Source organism: Theropithecus gelada, chromosome 5, assembly GCF_003255815.1.
Source record: "Theropithecus gelada isolate Dixy chromosome 5, Tgel_1.0, whole genome shotgun sequence".
NCBI classification, from domain to species: Eukaryota; Metazoa; Chordata; class Mammalia; order Primates; family Cercopithecidae; genus Theropithecus; species Theropithecus gelada.
The window spans coordinates 77,502,823-77,529,709 of record NC_037672.1 but is presented as its reverse complement, the minus strand read 5'-3'; the positions used below and the strand labels follow the sequence as shown (position 1 = coordinate 77,529,709).

The 26,887-nt window shown below is 32.1% G+C and overlaps 1 protein-coding gene across 2 annotated transcripts in view; it reads right to left on the bottom strand.

The window, feature by feature from the left end:
* TECRL (trans-2,3-enoyl-CoA reductase like) overlaps positions 1-26,887 on the bottom strand; it is a 142,021-nt gene that overhangs the window by 18,828 nt on the left and 96,306 nt on the right. For both annotated transcript variants that reach the window (XM_025386038.1, XM_025386037.1), the window contains exons 6-9: positions 24,346-24,451; positions 19,679-19,751; positions 14,166-14,209; positions 4,242-4,299 (exon numbers count right to left, since the gene is read on the bottom strand). In XM_025386038.1, the coding sequence (XP_025241823.1) occupies positions 4,242-4,299; positions 14,166-14,209; positions 19,679-19,751; positions 24,346-24,451 (281 nt within the window). The remainder of the gene's footprint in view (positions 1-4,241; positions 4,300-14,165; positions 14,210-19,678; positions 19,752-24,345; positions 24,452-26,887) is intronic.

Below are 26,887 nucleotides of genomic sequence, written 5' to 3'. Positions count from 1 at the left end.
GGAGACACAAATTTAGAGCTGACACAGGAACTGATAAAGATTTTATGTAAGGAAAAATAATGCATTGAGTATGTAGCTATTAATAATTCATAATCAGAAGATGAGAGTTCAATTTGAGAAAAGATTTGGGACCTGATAGATCAGAACCCCGGATAGGGAGAAATTGAATACAATTATCCGAAAATAGTTGAGGCCAGAGGTTGTCATCTTGGAGGACATTGTTTTTAAGAAAGAAAATGATGCCCAGAGAAGTTTGCTCAGAGAGGGAAGGCATCATGTGGAAGCTTAGAAGGGAAGGGAAGGGAAGGAAGGAAACATGTTCTGGGATTCAAGGAATTTAGAAAACAACGATGTTAGAGGATGAGAAGACACAATGAAAAACCTCCTGTTTCCAGAACACACTTTTTTTTTTAAAGGGATTTCAGTAACCTCATCTGTAAAAAACTATGTTATTTTTCTTCAAGGTCAATTCACACATTTAATAATTAATGTAAATCAATTAGCATTTACATGATACTTCTGTGTGAATAAACTAGAAAGTGTTTTTGTTTGCAGACAAAAACTAACCCACCACACGGAAAACAAAACAAAATTTACAGAACACACACACACAATTACCAAAGAATGTAACCATTAAGAAATCCCAAAACTGAAAATTGATATGGAAAAAAAAAAAAAAACAAGAAAATATAATACAAAATAAGAGTTGACTGTACTCAAGAAATTGTGGACAAAGAAGAAACTTTACCAGTAATATGAAATACATTTTCATTTGCTTAAGGATGTAACATTCAATAGAACAGAGGATATTAAGCAGATGAAAAGAATAGCCAAAAAAAAAAAAAAAAAAAAAAAAGGGACAAAGATAGTTAAAGAGAAAGTGATGGAGAAGCTAGAGACAAAAGAAGGAACATAGGTATAGTGTAACCCCCCTCACACTCCACAATGTAATAAAACTAATTTTAAAATTGTAATTTGAGGAAATGTTTTAGAACTTTAAAATAAAAAATAAATAAATAAATAAAGGATTAACCTACTAGAAGAGTACCCAGTGATCCTGGGGAAATTGGTTGAGAATTATCAACCCTTAGACACTCCCTCAAGATTCATAGACTTTTATAATAAAAAAAGTCACCTGTGCCTTGAAGCAAATAAAAAACACCATTTAACAAAAGAGAGAGAATTAGATTGGCATCTGACTCCTCAAGAGCAATATACAAAGCAAGATAAAGAGTGAATATTAAAAGAAGGCGGCCTTCTTACATGAACAATTTCAAAATTCCTGGATGACTTAAAATTTTCATTTTCAAATGATGAGACCATATTCCAGATAAATGAAGAAGCTTGAGTTGATTACATTGCTAGTCACCTAGCTAAGACTAAAATCTGTGATATTTAAACATTGGCAATGCTAGCATTTTATTAGATTATATTGTGTTTTGCTTCTCTACTAAAAAAAAATTAGACTCTCAGATGTTTTTCACTTGTGGTTCACGTGCATCCAAAGAAAATTCAATGTATCTATGAATTTGGATCAGATAAAAATGGCATTCAACCTCTTAATGAAATATAGGCTTCACTCCATTGCAAATGAGGACCACAAACTATAAGAGGATTGGCCTTATGTGTAATTTTTTTCACCAAGATGAAGCACAGATATTTTTAAGTCACAGTACACTTCTTTTTAAATATGCATATATGTAATTTATAACCAATACTCAAAAAGTTGAGTACTCATCACAATGTTGTATAATGTTGTAATAACAAACATATGCTTATATTCTAGTTTTTTCATATATTCACAATTGTTTCAATATAATAATTTTCCTTTGTAATTATATGTATTTTATTTTATGTAACAATTATTCTGAAAAAATGTTTTATATGTTTCACTAGCCTGACAGAAGTGTGGAAGGCAAGAAAATGTTAAGAAATTCAGGTTGATGTTGAAACATAATTGAAGAGTCAAATATGCCTTTATGTTTTCAGTTGAATTATTAATAACAAGTAGTCCAAATGATAAACAAATGTTTCTCATTTCTATTTGATTTTACAATTAAATTATATATTATATAGGGTAAGCAGTTGGGAATCCCTACATATAATTGAGCCTAAATGAGATGACTGATTTACCAAAAATATCTTTAAATAATGGAGACACTGTAAACTTTTTCAAATATATAGGTGAGTATAAAAGCAATTGAGTTTTTGCATTGTTGGAATTTGCTGTTTTATACTGGAATCCATTATTAAATAAATGTGATTATATTATACAACATTTTAATTGGCATTTCTCACTTTATGTTTTTTGCTAATGAGTTATCACTTGCTGGTATTTTTTGTTTATTTTAGTCTACGGAAATGATGTTAGACAAAAAGCAAATTCGAACAATTTTCTTAATTGAGTTCAAAAGGGCCATGGGCCAGGCACTGTGGCTCACTTCTGTAATCCCAGCTATTTGGGAGGCCAAGGCAGGCAGATCACCTGAGGTCAGGAGTTTGAGACCAACCTGGCCAACATGGTGAAACTCTGTCTCTACTAAAAATACAAAATTAGCCAGGCATGATGGTATGCGCCTGTAATCCCAGCTGCTCAGGAGACTGAGGCAGGAAAATCGCTTGAACCCGGGAAGGCAGAACTTGCAGTGAGACAAGATCATGCCATTGCACTCCAGCCTGGGCTATAAGAGAGCGACTCCTTTAAAAAAAAAAAAATACAAAATGGGTCATGAAGCAGTGGAGACAACTCACAACATCAACAAGACATTTCTCCCAGGAACTGCCAATGAACACACAATGCAGTGGTGTTTCAAGAAGTTTGGTGAGAGGCTTGAAGATGAGGAACACAGTGACTGGCCCTCAGAAGTTGACGTTGGCCCATTGAGATGAATCACCAAAGCTGATCCTCTTACAACTACAGGAGAAGTTGCCAAAGAACTCAGTATTGACCATTCTACAGTCCTTTGGCATTTGAAGCAAATTGGAAAGGTGAGAAAGCTTGACAAGTCAGTTTCTCATAAGCTGATCAAAAATATTAAAAAAAAATCATTTGGAAGTGTTGTGTTTCCTTATTCTATGTAAGAACAATGAACCATTTCTTGATTGGAATTTCACGTGCAACAAAACGTGGATTTTATATAACTGGTGATGACCAGCTCAGTGCTTGGACTGAGAAGAAACTCCAAAGCACTTCCCAAAGCCAAATTTGCCCACTCAAAAAAAGGCCATGGTCACTGTTTGGTGTTCTGCTGCCAGTCTGATCCACCACAGCTTTCTGAATCCTAGCAAAACCAGTATAATTGAGAAATATGTTCAGTAAATCAATGATATGCATTGAAAACTTCAATGTCTGCAGCCAACACTGGTCAACAGAAAGGACCCAATTCTTCTCCATGACAGTGTCTGACTGCACATCGCACAACTAATACTTCAAGAGTTAAATGAATTGGGTTACAAAGTTTTACCTCATCCACCACATTCGCCTGACCTCTCACTAACTGACTACCACTTCTTCAAGCATCTGGAAAATGTTTTGTACGGAAAACGCTTCCACGATCAGCAGGGGGCAGAAAATGCTTTTCAAGAGTTTATTGAATCCTAAAGCATGGATTTTCATACTACAGGAATAAACTATTTCTCATTGGCAAAAATGTGTTGATTATAATGGTTCCTATTTTGATTAATAAAGATGTGTATGAGACTAGTTACAATGATTTAAAATTCATGGTCCAAAACCACAGTTACTTTTGCACCAAACTAAATATACTACTAACTTTGAAATGTTCTCCCAGGCATTGGTATTTCAGTGCCATTGTGTTTTTCAATGAAAGATTACCATTATTAAAAAAAAAAAAATTAAAAGTCATTTGAAATAGTGAGACTACCTTAAATATTGTACAAATGAGAGGAATAGTGAGAGTTTAGTAATTTGGATATTCATCAAGTGATTTTATACTGCTTTTGTTCTTATTCATTAGTTCATTTATTTACATATTTAAGTGATGTTGTTCAGTGTATGTGAGGAGGGTGATGGTGTGCATGCACACTTCATTTTAGAAAAATTACTAGAGAATATGATTTTGTTCAAATATTTGGAAAAATTAGACATAAAAGGGAAAAATGTGGCATACATATTTCTAACTATTGATATTTTGATTTTTAAAGATTTTTTGAAGTAAGATTATAAAAATAATTATTAACACAATTCACTCTAAAGAAAAGAAAAAGAAAATAGAACTAACCTGTGTGATTGGGATGAGACAACATTACATTAATGAAATGATTCCCAGCTTCACAAATCTGCAAAATATTTTAAACATTTTCAGTGTGATATACCTCTGCCTATTAAAAAAAAATGTATTCAAGGGACATATAAACTATGTGTAATACATTAATCCCAAAGATTCAAAAGATACATATTTTATTCTAATCATAAGGAGAAGTACTTTTTAAATTACAACAATGAAAGAAGCTGTTGCTGGCATATATAGAATAAAAATAATTAGTCACAACAATTGGAAATTCTGAAGATATTTTTCACACTGTTTGATAATCAGGTTTAAACTGTCTTGTTAATCAGCTTTGTACTTGTTACTATGGGAAGACTTTCAGATCATACAGAGACAACTCTTGCTGAAGACAAATTTGGCATAGGTTTATGTTAATCTCAGTTCATAAACAGTAAAACTCTTTCTAGTGAAATGGTGATTGTTTGATTTCCAACTAGTTTCACTTCAGTTTACAAAACCTACCGTGAGCAGTGCTGCCACACAAAGAAACCTGCTGCTTATCTGTCAAGACCTCCTGATCATATACACTCTACTAGTTGTCCCTGTTAATAGGCCACTATGTTCCTGCAAGATCAAAGGATTACCACCATCTCCTAAGACTAATAATGTTGCTAGTTTGCAACATGTTTCCTGTGAGGGTAAGACCCTTCCTTTGTCTGCCATATATACCTTATCTGATTTAACACAAGGTATGTATTTGACATATAAATACTATGTTACTAATAACAGAATATATTATTCTAAATCTTTATTGTTTGACGTCATTCAACTTGTAATATATCCCAAAAGTTGAGCACCCATCAGTGTCTTTAATGTTATTAATATCATAAAATATATCTGATTTTCTTCTTTTCAACCATTTCTGTATGTATTTTTCATATATAATAACAGTTCTATGGACTTTAATTTCTGGATGTTTCTCACAATAAACAACTGGTATATATTTCAACACTTTCTAAATTTTAGGGAAAAAATAGATTGAAAGAGAAAATTTAAATCAATTTTCATCATCTAGAACTGTTATGTAAAAATGCTACTTAAAATAACCAGCTTCAATAAATTAATTCACCCAGGATCTGATGTAAACAAATACACCAAATATATTAAATCCGTATTTAAAGATCCAGAAAACAATGCAAATACAAATTTTGTAGCAACATAACTACACAAAATAATTATAGAAAGGCTTTTGGTTTCTTAAGTTATCATTAGAAAGAAAAAGTGGAATTCCAAATTTTCAGGTAATACGTTTTTAGTTGAAATTTTTACATGTCAATGTGGATAAGTGTGTGGGCTTTTGTGGCATTAACCTGCATTCACATACCACATATTTCATTTGCTATGTATGAAAGATTAAGTAAATTTCACATTTGGAATTTCATTTCTTCACTCAAATGCAAATGTTGATTTCTGTCTCTAGAGAATTTATGATAATTGAATGAAGTCAAGTACCCTGCACATCATATTTGCTCAATAAAATTATTGTGATAATTTTAGTTACCAATTTAATCAATAAAAACTTCTGCAGATTATCCTACATTAATCTCACTTCTCTAGACTTCATTCTCACAAATCGTTAGCACTACAAAATCCATGATTACTAAACTAATGGTTTGTTACATTTCTGTTTAATCTTTGTATCTTTTGTACATCTTTCAACTTAGACAGCTTGTCATATTTATTTTCCATCACTCACAGTGCCAAATACAAAAATAGAAACTATTATATAATGTTCATTAAAAAGCAAGTTAAGTTACCAAAATTTGTGAAAAAATGTTTTCAAAATTAAAATTCTTCTGATGAAACATATTTTTTGAGATTAATATTTTTATACTCATTCAAACATCAAAATATTTTCTTCTTCCTGCTTATTTATTATAACAAAGCTAAATATTGAAGTGTCAATTGTTTAACCAAATAATGAGCCATGAAAAAATAGCATGTAGGTTTTAGTTAGAGACTGGATAGATTTACAATAACACCAAATTTATCATTAGGTGAATCTGCACCTAGAAGAAAATATAATTACATACTAAAGTAAAAAAAATATGAGAGAAAAAGTAGGAAAAAAAAAGTGGTAAAGAAGCCAGTTTATTCATCTTGCTATCTGCTTATGAAATGCTTCCATGGTAAGAGTGGGGAGAAAAAAACAACTTTATCTCTATGTTTAGAGATTCTTAAATATCAATTTAGCAACTTCTTAAGGATTTTAAAGAGCAACAATAACTAGTAATTTCCATTTTAAGTACTGGTTTTTACACCTTTGGGTGAATCTAATACAGCTTGCAATGTTAACTGAATTAGATAAAACTGGTGATATAATTTCCTTTTAGGTAAGGGTTGAGTAAGATCAAGAAGCTCAGTCAGTGCTGTAAAACTCAATGTATTGTTCTATTACTGATTATAATTGCACAGCAATTAAATGTGAAACACTGGACTATTTCTCAGCATGACATTTATTTCTCCTGGATTGATGTTTATCTAAATATATCTTCATTTGGCAGACAATAAGTTTAAAAAGAAATTTAATAAACAAAGTTTGGGGCAGATGATATGAAGAAGTTTGATTTTACATTATTAAAGTTAAAATTATCTTACATAATAAAACATGAGATGCTACATATTACCTATGTGTGGCCTTAAGTGACACAGATGATCAAGATATTCTAGACAATAAACACATAATAACATAATAAAAATACTAAGAAAACATTGCCCAGATAAATTTAGAAAGAAATAGTACTTGAACACTACATGTAAGAAGCAGCATCATTTTCCTACACTATAATAGTGTAACAAATTAAGAATATTAAATGGCTTAATAATTTACAATTAAAAATTTTCAATAATTGTACTTTTAGTCAAAAAATTTAACCTATCAAATAAAAAGGTTTACATTTCCTAAACACACTCACAGAATTATAAGCAACCCAGGGACATTGCCAGAACTGCTTCTGTTGTCAAGAACAAGATAGCCTAGATTTATTTAATAAATCTTGCTCTACAATGTGAGTATATTTAACACTAATAAGGTGTACACTAAAATGGTTAAGATGCTAAATATTATGTAATGTGCTTTTCCCCCATAATTAATAAAAAATTCCACCAGGTGCTAGTGTTTTAAGTAATAATGAACTTTAGGATGATACATAATAAAATTTTAAATTAACTTTACATTTTTGGGCACAGGTGTGTATTAAAGCAAATTTGAAAATATTTATTTGTACTTATATAATCTTTATTGAGTAATTTGAATACTTGTTGCTTCAAACTAGCATTCATTTGAATAATAGCAGAATGTTAATGAATGAATAATCCATTCTATTTTCTAGAGTTATCATTATAAGGATAAATATAAAACATAACATTGTCAACCAGTATAATATTGAAGAATCAGTATCTACATATAAAAATAATCTTTTGCTTAAATAAATACTTTGATCAAGAAAGTAAATAAAATAGCTTACTTTTTCAGGACCCTCTATACTCTCATTCTTCTGATCTTTTAATTTTATTTTTAATCAGTACTTCTAAATATTTAACAATGTTCAGTGTAGGACAGTATCAAATTAATAACCTACAAAGGACTTTTGTTGATGTATATTACTAGAAGTGATGTATTATGGAGCATACTGTGCCTATGATTTTTTTCTAAAAGTACACCCTGTTAAATCTCACTCTCTCAGGTTGAAAGACACAGTTGAATTATAATATGTGGGATTTCAGCAATAAAGTTGTTCGTCTTTTACTGTTAGGCATTGTGTCTTGGTCAGTAACCCGCTGTCATTGCGGAATGATACAAATTACCAACGACTAAAGCAAGGGGTCGAGGGAGGACAACTTGCAATGATCCACTTTTACAATATTTAAATATTGTTAATTTTTTACAGGCGTCATCAAATTGATCATTCTCTTCCTTAAATAAATGAAAATGATGTATCAATAGAACAAAACCCACATGTCCTAATATAGAATCGGTAGCCATCAATTAGTCAGGCTCTGTCATTTAGTGTTAGTAAAATCCTTTTGGTTTCCACAATAAAAATAAATAATCCTTATACTGCAATCTCACAATATTTTCATAGGAATGAACATGATCCGTTTTATCTTTTAATGTAACCGTTCTCACTTTTATATGTATTGATACTGTATTATTAATTTTAGGCAGGTGCTATATATATATATATATATATATATATATATATATATATACACACACACACATATTTTTTGAGACAGAATCTTGCTATAGGGATACTCAGGCTAGAGTGCAGAGGCATGATCTTGGCTCACTACAACCTCTGCTTCCCGGGCTCAAGCAATTTTCCTGCTTCAGCCTCTCGAGTAACTGGGTTTAAAAGTGCATGCCACCACGCCCAACTAATTTTTGTACTTTTAGCAGAGATGGAGTTTCACCATGTTGGGCAGACTGATCTAAAACTCCTGACCTCAAATTATCCACCCGCTTCAGCCTACCAAAGAGCTGGGATTACAGGCATGAGTCTGTAGGTGCCCGGCCGACAGGTGCAATATCTTATAATTTTATCATTGGAGCAATAAGTAATAAATAGTCATTGTATTAATTTAATTGAAATGTAGACATTGCTATAATGTTCCTAACACTAATACTTTTCATCTTTTTCCTTTGCCAAACATTTATTCACTGAAAGAAAATAGCTTATGATGCATCTTTAGCAAAGCATACTTATATTTGCCTGTTATAGCTAGACATGCGAATATGTCCTAATAGATACCAATGAAGAAATATGTTGTAATAATATACTCATGGTTTGCTTACAAAGGTGTTTCTCTAATAAACACTTGCTTTCATGGACAAAAAAAAAAAAAAGCGTCTGACGAATCTTCAAGAAAGCACACTTACATGTCTTCTAAAACTGGAACTGTAAATCTCTGTAGTATGAACCAATGTAGAAAGAAATGTGATAATAACATACGCTCAGTTTGTTTAGAGTTTCAGTCATTATTACTTTATCTATAGCAACAATCATAGTAATAATACTAATAACTATATCTTATGTTTTATTTGTTATACCTGAATATACCTCAAAAATAAGGACAATTGTAGCTAATTATTACAAAGTTTCACTTAGGAAATTTATTAACTATTTTGATCTTGGGCAATTCAATTTGTACTTTAATAGATCATGCATATCCACATAGACTTAACTGCTTTTGACAATGTAAGCCAGCATCACAATGCTTCAGCATTCATAAATATTTTTTCTTATGATAATTTTTATTACTAAGTTCATAAATTTACAGACCTTTTTCAATTTGCACTTTCTGCACCTCTATGATGTCTATTATGAAGCTCATTCATACACATTTCTATGTTTTATACAGACATAATGATAACATGTATTGTGCTTTAAAATAAATACATTTAGTGTTAATTTTGGGTTTAACTGAAAATACATATACTAACCAATATATTTTCACTTTTCAAAGTAAACAATGGTAAGACTCTAAATAAAAGTTCAGATGTTGCATTTATATTCTTGCATAATGTGAAATTATATATCTAAATATTTTAATGTATTTTATGAATTTATTTGTTGCCTGAAACAATTATTTTATGCATAAACTTTGCTATAGGAGATGCTATTATCAATCAATAAAAATAATTCAAATCATTTGATTTTGGAATTTACTTAAGGCTTAAAATTATTTCATCTCTAGTATGATGCTCCATTTCATTATCACAACTTTGGGAACACCAGAATTATTTTTTAATTTATAGAGCTCTCATGCAATACTGTATAACACAAAAATATGAAAATATAGCATAAAAATAGCACCATAAAATAAATCTCTTCAGAAAGAAAGTTAGTTTACATATACTAACTCTGCAGTAAATGATGATTAAAAACATACATGATTTTTTCACAGTTCTTTTTACATTAGCTTCAATATCACATATTCTAACAAATGAAATCTTTATAGTTTTATAATCACTGCTGATTTTTATTTAAATCATTACTCTTATATTTCTACAATTTGGAGTAAATTAGTCGTAGTTCAAAATAGACAATTATTATAAGTTATAATGAAATGAGTGAAGCACAATATTGTCATTAATTTTATATCTTTAGTCAACTAGTTTGCAAAATAAATCTTTTTTTTTTTTTTTTTTATTTGAGACGGAGTCTCGCTCTGTAGTCCAGGCTGGAATGCAGTGGCCGGATCTCAGCTCACTGCAAGCTCCACCTCCCGGGTTCACGCCATTCTCCGGCCTCAGCCTCCCGAGTAGCTGGGACTACAGGCGCCCGCCACCTCGCCCGGCTAGTTTTTTGTATTTCTTAGTAGAGACGGGGTTTCACCGTGTTAGCCAGGATGGCCTCGATCTCCTGACCTCGTGATCCGCCCGTCTCGGCCTCCCAAAGTGCTGGGATTACAGGCTTGAGCCACCGCGCCCGGCCGCAAATAAATCTTTAATAAGTAATGATCCCCAAAAATTTAAGTATAAAAGTTGGTTCCTATGCATGTTATTCTTTATATCAGATGCTTCAGGAAATTTGAGATGAGAGCAAAATGGCAAATGATGAAAACACACAGAGTACTAGACTTTGTTTTCAGTCAGTAAGTATAAATCCTTTTATTGGTACCTATCAATGGTAGGTAAGTGATCAGAAAATGTGTCACAACCAAATCTCAGTAGACTGCTGAGAATGAAAGCACTGAACTTTGGCACCCTTTTTTTTTCATGTATCTTATCCATAAACACCAAATTTCACGAGCAGTTTCTTGGCCTTTGTGTGGTTTATATAGTAGAGGCTTGCTCTCCTGTTTTAAAAGCTATGATAAGTTGTTCCCAGCATCCTCTCCACTAATCAATGACCAGTTCTGTACCCGAGGTTCTTTTCAGCTAAATATTACAAAAAGAGGTGTACCTACTTGATAAAAGCATATTTTTTTTCTTCTCCAAGATTATTTGCATTTTAGGAATAATTTTAAAACACGTAAGTGACTGAATAACTAATGAGAACACTGAAGACACAGAGGCAAAACCAGGGAAAAGAGTTATTTTAATTACTTTGTAAGCCATGTCTTATATTTTATTATCAATTCCTCCCACTTCCTTCATTTTGAAGACATTGAGAAAGGGAAGAAAAGGAGTTCATTTTTGGTAAAATCCTCATTCTGCAAAGAATTGGCAAACTTTAACAGCTTCTGGAGAGTAAACATAAAGTTAAGGGGACAAGAAGATAAAGAAAAAAGGAAGGCTCTTTATATAAAGTACATTTTGTTTTGCAATTGTGATTTTGGTATTTTTGTTTGTTGGCTTTTGGGTGTAATTGGGTTCAGAGGATGAGGCAGAGTCATGGAAATATAAAGAGATCAAATTATAAAATGTATTCACAATATTTACATCAGACAAACAAGATTGCATCTAAAATTTGTGTGAAAAGTTAATCTGATGCCTTCATAAATTTGCCTGTATTTGATTCTCCTTAATTTTTCCTGTAGATTTGTCATACCTGGACGTATCTGAGGAATCAAACTTGTGTTGAAAGTTAGAAATAATTTAAACCAAGGGAGAAGTGATAGACTATTTCTTTGAATATAATAGAGAGAGAAAAAAAACCTCACCAAAATCGAAGAATTTTCCACAAAATAGGAGCCTGATTTTACAACATATTATGTACACATTGTAAATTATTTCGTTTTCCTTACAATACATTTTGCTTAATATGAATCTAATATGTCTTATATTAGATTCAGTTTCCTAACACTAATATCTTAATATCATGTATTATTTGTGAAAGTTAAATATGTCTTAACAGTAAACACTACTAAGAAATTTCAGGACTAACAGGTCTTCTTGATTTCTCATGACAACTCATGTGTGTAAAAAAGTCACAGTGGCCATTCTATCTTATTTCTAAATTTTGCTTTTCTATGGAATGTAACTACATTCAATATTTTCATTTTTAAGTGAAGTTTTCACCTATACTTAATATTATACTATCTATAATTAAAGCACAGGTTTTAATTATATTACTTTCCATTTAAAAAAAATATTTAAATCTAAAGATTATAGAAATTTAAAGTTTATCAAATTGTTAAATCTGTTATTGAAATAGACAATGCTTGTTACGTGCTTAAATGTGGAATTAAAGTATCACATTTACCTACTTCATCTCTATTGGACATAGTCTATTACACCATCTATCAGTGTTTGTTTAATTTAGCATCTTGGGCTTTATTGATTTTTACCTGAGGCTGTATGAAATATACTTGATTAATAAAGTGCTATGTGAAGAGGAAAAAGCAGTAGCTTAATAAGAAGGCAGAAATTTTGAGTCTCTGAGAAAAAAAAAGTATAATTGCAAGCTATTAGAATTTTGCTTATGTCTAATTATGTCTCAATATTTTAAGAAAAATATTATAACGTGTATAACATAACTTTTTAATAAAAGATATGACTTTCATTAAAAGTTTTATTTTATAGTATAGTCATTCACATTTGAGAAGAGGGAATAAATACATACATAGCCATATTATATTGGAGAAAAGGGAAGAAATCAATAATATTATATGAAAAGGGAGTTGTCTTAATTACACAGAAAAAATTATAACCCACATTTTTTTTGAAAAAGTGGACAACATCATAAGGATAAAAAGCAGAGGAATAATCAGATATTAATCTAAAACATACAAAAATTACCAACAAATAGGCAGTTATTATTTTTTTATCCAAAAATTTATTCTTCTCTTCCGTCAGATTTACTGAGTAGTTAATATCAGAACATTAGTCTTAATACAAGAGGGGTTGTAGTACACTGTATACAACATTGCATAACGCTGTAACAACACATGAAACACAGAATTCCTCCCCTTGAACAGTATGCACTATTGGAAAATTACAATGCTGTGATATATTTTCAACATATTGTTGAAGAAATTCCAAATACATAAATACTCTGTGCCATTTATTCAAACAAATAATGAGTTCCTGCTATGCCAAACTATATGCTGAAAAGACAAAAACAAGATCTGTCCTTTTCAAAGCCAACACACTGGAGTACATACTTACTTAAACTATTAACTAAAGATATGTAGAGAGAGAGAAAGCAAGAGAAGGTCATGTGAGAACTCCTTACAAAGTGTGGTGGGTGATTTATGACCTGTATAAAATGGTTAGAAATAAGTTGTTGAACACAAACTTTGAAAGAAATATGAATTTGGAGATGAATTATAGGAGTTCACTAATTTATCAATGACAGGGATGAAAGGAGAACATGAACACAGAATGAAAGCAAGGAGTTATAGAGCATACAAGCATTAAAAAAAAGTGTCAGATGAAATAATTAATGCATTTTAGAAATAATCAAGAGTCTTGGGTACCCAGATTGATTTTCACACAATTTTATCTATATACATGTTTATTTACATAGAACAATCTAAAGAAATTGAATGAGAACAGTTTAGAAAGGGCCAGGTTTTATTAAAAAGGCAAACTCTGTGTTCATCTTGAATTAGTTAAATTAACAGTTATGACAAAGTGTTTTTGAGGTGTTTATCTGTAAGATTTGCAAACAATTTTTGCTCTTTATAGGTTGGTAAATGTGCATACAGTAGGATCACTGAATATATATTTTTCAAATATTTATTATATTTCAAATAATACTAATCAAATGTTACAGATGACTACAACATTTTGATTATAAAATTTAGAGAGCTAAATACTTGATTATAGAAAGTTATTTTATTTACTTCATTTTATATCATTACGTATATTATATAAATATATATCATATTTTTTACATGGCAAATCCTCAGATACAGTCTGTTTTTCTTCTTAATAATAACAAAATTAGAGCATGAATAGCAAAATATATATGTGATACATACCAGAAAATTGATAGCAGATACTGTGATTTGCCTGTTTCCAAATGCTGGAGAATAGAAAAAGAATATGTCATGCAGATACTCATAGTTTGGATTGTCAAACATATAGACATAATTCAGTCAGTATTTATTGCGTATAATTATTCTATAATCAGTAGAACTCTCTAGTATGTAATTCACCTTTTGGGATGATACTTTTGCAATCTAAAGCGTTGACTTTTTTTTCCACATGTACTTTTTTTTTTTAGTATCATAATGATATTTAAATTACAAATGGAATATATTACTAATTTGTATTATTAAACACCTTGAAGGCAGATTTAGTATTTGTCCCATTTAAAAAGCACACTTAAGTATGGCTAAGCATATAATGGCACACAAAATAACTCTCATTTTTAATGTTTAACAATAAAAAGAAAAATGCTGATTACAGTCATTTGCTTTATATATTGATGTTTTGTAACAGGTAGAATTATAAGTATTTTATATTTTTATTATACAAAATACATGATGTATTACTTGTCTTACCTTAAAATAAAGAAAAATATAGGTTAAGTTCCAAAGGGCAGATAAAGAGTAATGTAGAAAGCACCATTCAAAGCAATGTTCTAAAGGCAGGGTTGTTCATGGTGGAAACGTTGGAATATTCAATAATAATAAAAATAGAATATTTGATAAACTTATCATCATGTTTATTAAGTTTCATTCCTATCTTCTTGTTTTGTGTATGTGACCATGTAAATTGTATTTATGTAAACACATTTACATCTACATATAAAAATATTATCCCTCATTTTAAAACGTGCATTTTTCACCTAACAATATGTTTAAAGGTTTTTCAATATTACTAAACACTCATTGTCATAACTGTAATTGAATCTTCATAATAATGCATGACACGGCTAGTTCTTACAACATTAATTATAGAATGACTGAAAAGTTCACTTTAATTTTATGTGTGATAAATAATACTGCTTTGAACATCTTTATGTATAAATCTTTTACTAAATTCTGTTTTTCTGGGGTAGAAATTTAAAAGTACATTTTGGTTAAAGGTTATATAAGTATTTTTCATAGATAAATATTCATAGAATATGTATACAAACCACATGTACATGAATTGGAAGTTTTGTTTTTGTGAAGTTTGTATATCTAATAGTAAAATAAAATATATTAACAGAGAATATTTGAGAAATAGAGAAAAGTGGTAAGGGCAAATAAAATGGACAAAAATCTCATCAACCATAGAAAGTCAGTGAATATTACAATTTTCCCCCTTGACATATTCATATATGTTGTATATTTTTATAATATTTGATATAACAATTGTATAACTTTTCTCTTAACATAATGTTACACCACTTTTGCCATATAATTAAACATTCTGCTCTTGACAAATCACAATTGGTTGATATGCATCTGTATCAGCCATAATTATTTTATTTATACCTACTATTCAATGTAATTTTACTTATTCAACTATAGTTATCAAGAATTCGCATGACAGGCACTGAACTGTGTGCTTGTGATAAACTACAGAAAAAGATGAAGGCAATCTTAATTGAACTTATATTCTGACCTGGAAAAGTACTAATCACATGATAACAAATGGAAGTTTGCAAGATCGATAAGTGCTACTATACAGACCTATGTAGTATTTAATAAAATAACCAAAAAGGATATTTTGTAATATGGGAGATCACGGAGGATTCTTCTAAGTACACAATTAAGCTTTGATTTATAAAAATGGATAGGCATTAATATAAAGAAGAGAGAGTTCAGAGCACATTAGTCAGAGGACAGTAAACATATGCCTTATTCTTATTTTTAAATGAAAATGAAAAATGATGTGATAATAAAAAGTATCAAGTGAAGAGTCTAACATTTTTCATATTTATTTCCAAAAAAAGTTATAGGTAGTGTAAAAAGAAATAAACTTTCTCTTTACAATAGTCATTATAACACTTATTATTTAATAATATTTTATAATTTATATAATGTTTCACATTCAGATAGGTAAAAATAACCTAATAGGTCATTATTCTTTGATTATGTTGAGGGTAGACATTTATATATTAAGATTTTTGAACCTATACATTCTGATATGGGGATATTAAAATATTCCTGCCATTGGGCAGTTTTACAATTTTGATAACGTATTTCATTTATTTGTATTTAAATATTATTCAAGAAGTTGGAAAATAAATTTTCTAGTAGAATATGTGTTGGAAATATGCATACAACATGTTTTTCAGTTAAGTTAGCTTTTATGTATTAATGTACAGATGCTATTAACTTTATGAGGCCAAATTTGATGAGAATAGATTGTGGTGATAATTGTGATAAAAGTCAAACACTGTTACCAAGGAGAATTAAGAAAGAAATTGGAAAAAGACCGGTTGGCATAGAGCACAAAGAACAGTAGTGTCAACTATGACAACAAAAACAACAGAAAACCAGAAAAAATAATAATCATGGCCATAATGTAAGAAACAATATCCTAAATTAAAGACTTCATTATGTATGCTGAAGGGACATATCTTATATAAAGTGAAAATAAAGAACATGTGATTAAAGATTAAACAGGTAAAATCCAAAAATCCAATAACTTTTCTTTTTCTAATTTTGAGGGTAAAATGAGGGAAACTATGTTGTAAGCATGCATAATTTAATGAAAATTTTCAAGAGGAACAACATAAAAATTGGATCAATTTTCTGTTTTGCAACCTTAAGCAGATGGATTTAATGCAGCAAAGTAAGATATATTAAAACAAAAATTAAAGGAATTACTGATTTATGTGAATTGTTTCATTTCATCTTCCTTAAATATGATTATTTATTAAGATTATAAGTGCTTTGCTGAAAATAGCTTTAATATGTACTATTTTCTTTTTTGTTACCTTGTCATAGTTGCTCTATAATTATTATTATATCTTTTACTGTTAAAATAATGTAGGAAGTGCTTTTAAATATCACCTCATTTTGTTTTAAAATTTTTGTGTGCCTATATTATATTTTTAAGGCTTATTTTATCTCATCTAAAGATAATGTAGTTTGTGCTATTTCTACTTTGTGAGTACAGAATTGAATTTTTATGATGTAATATATAATCAATTTGTAAAATTAAAATAAATCTATTAATTATAATCAAAGTGTTGAAACGGGAAAATATTCTATCAAAGTCTTAGAAACTAATAAGAAATGAAAGGGAAGGTCTTTTGCCCCATAAATATAGAAAAGGGTGAAATTTTACAAAAAAAAAACAATGAATGGCATAAGCATGGAACAAATTAGAGGGAGTCTCTGGGTCCTGTTATTTGTCAAAAATGTGTATTAGGTCTCCTAAGCCCATATAACTAACACTTTAAGAAATAGGAGGCTCTACTATCTGGGTCAAAACTCAAGATAAAGGTGACGTGCTTATTTTTGTGAAGGGGATCTCCATGATAATGTCTATGCAGAATTTATGTGTCTGACTGACTGTGGATTGGCTAACCTCTTGCACAGTTTACTGCTATCTGTAGCTACGTTATAGATTCTTTTCCACTTATTTGCTGAGTAAATTTGGAAAATCTACCTATATTTTCTGAAGTTTAGCTATTCATCTGTAAAGTTGGGATACAAACAGTATAATTTTCATGTGGATTCAATGAGACAAAATGTGTCAACTGCTTAGCATTGTACCTAATAGGAAGCCTTAACAAAAGTTAATTTATAGTTTCTCTGTTAAAGGAAAAAGCAACTTATTCTATCATATACTGTTTTAGAAGTCATATTATTATTTAACATGATTTAACTAAAGCATAATGGCTATAGCTCATGTATATTACAACCATGTTAAGTGTGGACTTCCTAGGCAAGATATTCATTTTCCACTTGTCATCAGTATTAAAATGCTATAATACATTTTCACAGAATTTGAGTCCTACTTATATCTTATGCATTTAAAGATCTTGAGCATAGTGAAATTATCTTTTCATGGCATCATTTTTCTAGCCTTCAATAGGGAATATTAAAGCCACAAAATAATGTTTTAAATTAAAAATATATAGCATATTTACAGTTATTAACATTCAGTTTTCAATAAATGTTTTACATATATTAACAAAATTAATTACTATTATTATTTTGTACCCAATATGGAAATGAAGAATTTTGCAGAGGCATAACTTTTTTTTTTTTTTTTTTTTAAGACGGAGTCTCGCTCTGTCGCCCAGGCTGGGGTGCAGTGGCCGGATCTCAGCTCACTGCAAGCTCCGCCTCCCAGGTTCACACCATTCTCCTGCCTCAGCCTCCCGAGTAGCTGGGACTACAGGCGCCCGCCACCTCGCCCGGCTAGTTTTTTGTATTTTTTAGTAGAGACGGGGTTTCACCGTGTTAGCCAGGATGGTCTCGATCTCCTGACCTCGTGATCCGCCCGTCTCGGCCTCCCAAAGTGCTGGGATTACAGGTTTGAGCCACTGCGCCCGGCCCTGGCATATCTTATTAACATAGTCTGGAGCAATACATCTATGTGTTAAGGTTATAAAGATAATAAGTACATCTTATAAAATATTTGAAAAATTAGAAGATACAGGAAATTTTCACTTTCAATATTCAGAGTTAATTGTTACTATTAAGACCAGCTGAAGTTTTAATCACTGAAATCAATGACTTCACTTTCCGGACTGAACTAGATTTGTTGATTTTAGTGAAGGCCCTGAACATTGTAACTCTATATTACAACTTCAGCCAAGAAATTAAGGAAGTTTAAGTGATTTTCTAAAATTAAAAATAAAGTTTGATTATACCATTTATTTCCATTTATTTTAAACTTTGTAAACACCAGAAATAGCCTGCAAAAATAATTGTCAAATAAATGAGAAACCATTTAATTATTGAGTTTTACATTTTGTGCCTTATGTGCTACAGTAAAAACTGAGGAGAGAAAAGTCCACATTGAAGGAAGAAATGAAATTCCTTGATGAGGGCAACCTTTTTTCTTGAAGATTAAGAACCAAAGAATTAGGTTTCATCCAGTGTACATTCAACCAAATTGTTCATCTGAGTCAACAGCCAAGATACTTTAGTAAATTAAATCATAAACAGAAACTATTATGTAACAGAAAAATTGTCCCCTATTTTTGGTTGAATTATATTTAAAAGAATAATTAAATGTTTATCATTTACTTTTAAAATACCTGATAGCTGATTAGCATATGATTGTATAATTATATAATAATTTTCTTTTTAATTGTTGCTTTTTTATTTTATTAGCTGTGTTTTTTAGAGGTTTACAACCTACTAATGTTTTTGGTGGTTCATGTAGAAACAAAATAAATAAAAATATATAGGTCAAATTGGTCTTTTAGGCCTACATAAACATTTAAAGAAATATGAAAGCAATTTTAAAACAAATTGTTTCATTTTTTACTTATTCCTTTATGCTCTGCTCTTCATATTATGTATGTCATTTAAAATAGAGTTTTTAGGTTGGTCCTTTAGTACAGGGTTAGTTAAGAAGAAACCCTACATACATGGTGGTGTATACAGTGGATGATTAATGTAGTAGGCAATCCAAGAAGTAAATCCCCAGTAAAAGGCACAACTCTGCAAGCAAAACAAAACAATATAAAAGTTAGGAAAAATATGTAATATGTATTTCAATTGTGACATAAACATTTATATTATATGCATGTCACAATTTGAAACCACCCCATACATTTATATTAGACACTGCAGCATTTATACATAAAATGGTACAAATTGTCTAAGCTAAATAAATGGAATATTTCTTTGCACAATATAATAGTGAGAGAGAAGCCAGGTAGGGGATAATTTGGCAGGCAGAGAGGGAGGGTCTCAGGAGAGGGCCAACACCTGTGGACTGTGTGCCTGCACTGCCCCTGTTATGCAGTTAGCAGGAGAAAATATAGTCAAGAAGTTCCTGTTATACCAAGATGTTTGCTCAGAAGGGACTTTCCATCCACCCACAGAGGCACAGACAAGGACCAGGGGTGTCCTAAAATGATCCTGACCACATTATAATGCTATTAGCATTGTGCTTTAACCCTCCCCACTCCATGGGTTTCTCTTAGGCACTCATGAGTAATAACCAAGATGGAGTAGCTATAGCCAACCCTAGGCATGCAGGCATGCACAGATGCAACACTCCTGGGGGGAATTTTACCCCTCCCCTTAGGGTGGACCCCACAAAAGACTTCCTTGCCTTTGCCACATAAAAGACTGAGGACTCAGCCCCATTTCTTACAACCCTATTCTGGTTCCCTGTTGCTGCTGAGAGCATTTCTATTGCTTAATAAATGCTACTCTGCCTTATGCACTCTCCGGTGTCCATGTTCCTTATTCTTCCTAGTCGTGGGACAAGAACTCGGACCTCACTAAACTAAGGAATAAGGAGACAGCAAGATTTTGCGGGATTGCTCGGGATCATGGGCAGGGTGAATAAGAGCAGACTTCTTTACTTCCATTTCCAAGAGCTCTTGGTTCTCTTTATTATACGAAACCAAACAAAGCACTGGCCCTCTCTCAGCTACTTAAGAGTGAACAGCATGGCTGTTGCTCCTACAAGACTCAGAGGACAAGCTTACTGATGAGGACTTTGTCAAAACTTCTTCATCCATGGGTTTTGGCAATGTTCATTCTGTTCCAATCCAGTTTCCTTTCATGAAGCTCTAGCTGTTGTGTGGGACTTAGAAGGATGTCCTGGGGCAACTGAAGGTGTCTGACTGAAGCTACATTTTGGTGTTACGCAAAGGTCCTTGGACTGGTTCCAGTACCTGACAGCCCATTATGGTGTTGGATAAAGATTTCCAGTATTTTTTATCACATTTTCTTTCTTTTGAGACTATGATGGTTGTTCTCCCTTCTTTATATTCAATGTTATGTATGTTTTTTGCAAGCAGGAGAGATAATATTATTGGGAAAATTGAGTAGCTTGCTTACTCATCAGAAGTGTAACCCAGAACAACGTCACTTTTACCTGTTCTTAGAACAAGGGATATATGAAGATTTAGAGAGTTTCCTTTCTCCTGTCAAGAAGACCGACTGGCACTGTACAGGAGGCTATTTCTCCCTGGGTGACTATTTTCCTCTCCATTTAGGCTGCTTCTTTTTTTCCATGAGAGATGTCAGCAATGCTCAGTAAGCACAGAAGTGTACACTATGCAAGAAATCAATTTTCTCATTCTAGGAGGCTTATTTTGAGGGATGCACACCAAGCCCCAAACTCCTCTCTTTCAAACCTCTGTATGAAAAGGATTTGGACATAAAGTTACAGACTAACATTCCAAACTTTGTCAAGGTGCCTGATAAGGCAAGGATTTGTTTCTGTGGATCCAGGGGAGCCCTAATTCCCTGGCTACTAGCACACAGAATTAGCCAAGCCAACCCCTACATTTTCAAAGACACCTATTCTTACTCCAAGAATAACAACCCCTGGGCAGGAAGAAGGGACTAGTTTTGGAGGTCGGTCACTTTCATTTCCTTGAATGCTATGATCTGGCTCTGTCCATTACCTATCAGTCAACGGATGCTCCTTAAAGATTTAAGGACACCCACCTCCAGTAATGTTTCTTGCCCCAATTCAATTACTTCAATGTATTTTCCAAGTTTCAAGTGGGAAGCTTTGGGTCTGAAGCCCAAAAGAAGAAATAGATCTGAGGGACCCCAAAGGTAGTCAACACTGGAGAGCTAGCGTGCAGCATAGGTAAGTGTGACTATTCCTACCTTCCAGCCCTCATGGTCTGTTGTTGGAGGTCACACTTGCATCCACAGGTGACGCCTATATAGGTTGCTGGAACCCAGAGGATACGAGGAGGAGGAGAGGAGAAAGGAGATGCCTTTTCTCTCTCTGTCCCACTCCAAGTTCACCCTAAAAGTGGAAGACAGACTAAGGAATGCCTTTTCTCCCCTCTCTTTCCATATGTGTAACAATCCATCTTCAACCTGCACTCCCCTTAATAGCAACCTGGATCATTGGGACTCCTTTTACCCTCAGACTCTAATGTTCACTCTGGGCAAGTCCCAACATCACTCATTTATAGAGGCCTTCCAGAATTTAACCCAGGTATTTAAACTGTTCTAAAAGAACGATATGCTACTCTTAAATCAAACTCTGATGACTGCTGAGAAACAGGCAGCCTTGCAAGCAGTAAAGAAATTTGAATATGAGCTTCGTACTCATATAATATCAGAGACAGGAGAAGGCCTTAACCAGTTGGAAAGACAGCAATATCATTGAAGGATCCTAAATAGGATCCTAATGATAATACGGGAGAATGGAGGAATAAGCACTTTCAAGTGTGCATACTGGAGGGCTTACCAAAGACTAGAATTAGGACCTTATGAGAATCCCTCTGCCTTTCTGGAACTACACCCTCTCACAGCCTGAAAAAGCCAGAGCAGTTATCTCCCTGTTCCTCCTAATGGTAGTTAGGGTTAACACTCCAGAGTGGGGAATGAGAGAGGAGGTAGATAGGGGCTGATTTGGCAGATAGAGATGGAGGGTCTTGCAAGAGGGACAATGCCTACAAGAACACACCTGTACCACCCATGTTATGTAGCTGGCAGGAGGAAATGTGGTTGAGAACTTCCCCCTATACCAAGATGCTTACTCAGAAGAAACTCTCCAGCACAGGTGCACCCGTGCAGGTGCAGACAAGAACCAAGATGCATACTAAATTGATCCTGATCCTGAACTGATAGTGCCATTAGTATTGTGGCTTAACCTTCCCCCCTCTGCAGGTTTTCGTTTGGCACTCATGGGTAATAGCCAAGATGGAGTATCTATAGCCAACCCCAGGCATGTGCCGATGCAATAACCCCAGGGGGATATTTAACCCTCCCCTTAGGGTGTAAGCCACAGAAGACTTCCTTGTCTTTGCCACATAAAAGACCCAGAATTCAGCCCCATTTCTGGCAACCCTCTTCAGGTACCCTTTAGCTGCTGAGAGCTTTTCTGTTGTTTAATAAATCCCACTCTGCCCTAACCACTGTCTGGTGACCATGTGTCTTATTCTCCTTGGTTGTGAGACAAGAACTTGGACCTCACTAAACTAAGGCATAAGGAGATGGTAATAGTAGCATTTTACAAATACTATTTTGATATCACTAAGAAAATGCATTTCTTTGCTCCACTTGTACTAATATTAATGGATATTTGTGATATATGTCAAGTTAACAGAATATTTTAGAAAAATTTGGTGAGAATTATTTTGTCTAGCAAGTAGTAAATATAAATGAATTACTAAAAATAAAACATAAATTATCAGTTGCATAAGATACACTAAAATTTTTCCAACAATTAGTTCATTTATAAAATAAATTATTTGATAATTGATAGTAACACATGTTGATTGACTGGAACGTAAATGACTCGGATTTAGGAGTCGTAGTCTATAATGGTGATCTTGAACTGATTTGATTAATTGTACCATTTTCTATAAAAAAAAAAAAAAAAAGCAGGCCTAAATGACTTCTGAGGTCTCAGAATTTCAGAGTTTACTGCTTTATTGCAATAATAACAATAGAATGGCTCTTCTGTTGTAATATTACAAAGCAGATATTTGACAAAAACCAGGAAGTTTTTTTGTACAGACAAACCTTTTTCTGAAAATAGATTTTAAATTGAAAAACAAAATTTAACTTAAATTGAAAATTGAGTTTCAGCATGTTGCCTAATGTACTTTTCCATGTCCATATTTTACATTTTTTCTCATGTTTTGGTAGTTATTTGATAGTTGATAACAGTTGCATTCACAATTTCTAGAAGAGCAAAGACACTAGCATCATATTGACAACTGCCACAATAATGGAATATAGTATCACCATTTTCATCCCACACAGATGTATATTTGTAGGAACATTCATATATGATATTCTTCACTTCGAGTGGCACTCAAAGAATCTGAATTCAATGCTTAGTATTACCAAAATTAAAAGATTCCTAGGAGTATCTAGTTTATCTTGTAATATGAGGTAATGACAAGTCTTTCTTTAGTGTTTAATTTGAATTAAATATATCATGAAAAAAATGACATTTTAGGAAAGGAATGTTTAAGACATGCTTATACAATTAAACATGAAAATCTAAGTTTTGGAGGGAAACAATGATTAAATATTTTGCAAAGGTTCCAACATATAAAATGTCTCAATCATTATTAAAAATACAAAGCATCCTCACCGTTATCAAATTTTTCAAAGGTGTGTGTCCTGCAGAAACTTTGTGAACAAATAAGGTTTCCAAAAGGTATCGGATGTAGTGTATACAATGACAGAAACAAGCCAAGCTGGAAAAAAAATAAAACATAATCATGAAAATCCTTTTGAAATTCTGGCTTGTCTCATGCATGGTACATTTTAAATTTTGTTTAGTTTAATATTCTAGCTATTAGGAAACATTGTTTCTGGTAGCTAAAACACAAATGCTTGCTTTAATATTTTATTTTCAAAATTTTAAAAATTTAGCAATAAAAATAGCTGTTATAAGAGTCTCCATAAATTTACTTCTGACGACACTAGAAATATTTTATAATACCAGTCATAAACTGTTATGCTCACACCTGTCCCCGGAGTAGGTATAAATATAATAATTGCAAATATGTTCATATCAAACTGCCTCGACTGACACAGACAATTTACAAGTTTTAAAAATATCCAAAGCCTACTTGGAATGCATTTGACATTTTATAATATTCAGAATAACTTTTTAATTGTTTGGTTGTCCTTTAGCAAGCACTAAGATTGAGAAAGTTTAAATTGCATTTTCTGTGTAGTAATAATGTAGCTTTGTGCTTTGTTTTTGTTTTGTTTTTTTCCTACCTAATATTGTAATATTTTGTCTCTTTGTGTGTTTGTTTGTGTTGTACTCTAAGTTACCACTTCTTATCATTTTTATATAATTATTATCTTAAAAGTAAATGTAAAATGTGATTGATTTACAGCGGTGTATTTTTCTGAATATATTATAAAGAATGTATTTTTCATTAAAATTTGTACCTATTTTGTTATACATAAAAATGTGAAATCTCAAAACTTTGGTTGCTGTTAAAGAAATCAATACGGATCAAAGATGACATACTTTTTGTGTGTTGTTTGTTTTTGTTTTTAGAGACAGGATCTTTCTGTGTTGTTCAGGCTGCAGTGCAGTGGCATGATCATGGCTTAAACTTTCAGGCTCCAGCAATCCTCCCACCTCAGCTTCCTGAGTAACTAGACTATAGGCCCATGCCACCATGCTTGGCTAATTTTTTTTGTATTTTTTGTAGAAACGGGTTAAACCTTGTTGACCAGGCTAGTCTCAAACTCCTGGGCTCAAGTAATCAACATGCCTGGGGCTCCCAACAGGCTGGGATTACAGGCATGAGACACCACATCCAACTGATGACATACTTTAACCAGTAAAGGTTGAGCATAAAAATCAGCATATCATTTACTCTATATAATAATACAATCAGACATTGAGTTTATTTATAAATTTGGGAGTTGATTTTAGTGGAAATGATTTCTGGTATGAGTAGGGGGAATTTAGGAAAAACAAATAATAAACACTAACCTGGTTAAGTCAGCATCAAATTTATCATTATTCATAAATTGATAAAAACAAAAGTTTTCACCTATTATGTAACATAAATGTTTTATGTGGTGGTGATACCTATAAGTATAATGGTAGACAAATTCTGAAAAAGGTGAGAGAGCAAGCAATGTGAATATCTGGAGGAAGAGCTTTCTAGAAAGTCAGACAAACAAAAGCAAAAGTCCAGATACAAGAAGCTGCCTTGTGAGTACGAGTACACAGAGTAGGTAAGGAAATTGTTATCTCTACTCATTTTATTGTTCTTTTGTAGAAGTAGTTACAAAAACCCTTGAATAGTAATTTTTTTGTTTTGTTTTATAAAAAAGCAGCAATGTAGTAGAGCCCTAAGTGAGAAATTTTGGTTCAAGCTATGATCTGTCTAAGTTCGTACATTCACTTATTTTGCATTATACCATGAGAGCATAGAAACCCCATAGAATGTACAGCTAGAAACTTAGTTTATATATATGCCACCATGCACATCACCGCATGGTGATGCACCAAGTTTGATTTTCTTTCAAAATATTATTATTCTATTTAATTATGTTTCACTTCCAAACACTGATTATTTTCTGTTGATTGCTAAATTAACTGTAAAACCATAAATAGGTGTGAATCCGATTCTTTTTCCGAACCAAAATATTGATAACATCTTATTTATTTTAAATCAAGTAAGGTTCAGGATATGAGGGCACAGCACAGAAAAGAACAGCTTCAACTTTACAAACAGCAAGGGAGGCATGGCACTACACCAGGTTTCTGGTTTCTGTTGAATAAGACAAGGAAATGTTCAGGTAACAGATTCATAAGATACTTGATGCGGATACAGTTCCTACAGGAGATATGCCTTTAGTCCCAGTGTGTGGAGGTTTCTAAGAGATCTGAAGAACTTTGTGGTGGTTGGGTCACATATAGAAATCTGTCTTCTATCTGAACTTAGCAGAAAATTCTTTTGACATTATAATATGATTCAAAGCAATTTTGGAGACAACATTTTAATGTGTTTCAACTGGACGTGGCATTTAAGAATTCATCTTAAAACAACATCATCCTGAATATTAGATAACAGAAGCCCTGTGGTTATTTTCTAAATCCCTGCTAGATACCTAAATTTCAAAAGTAGTTTGTGTATCAGCTGTGGAATTACTTT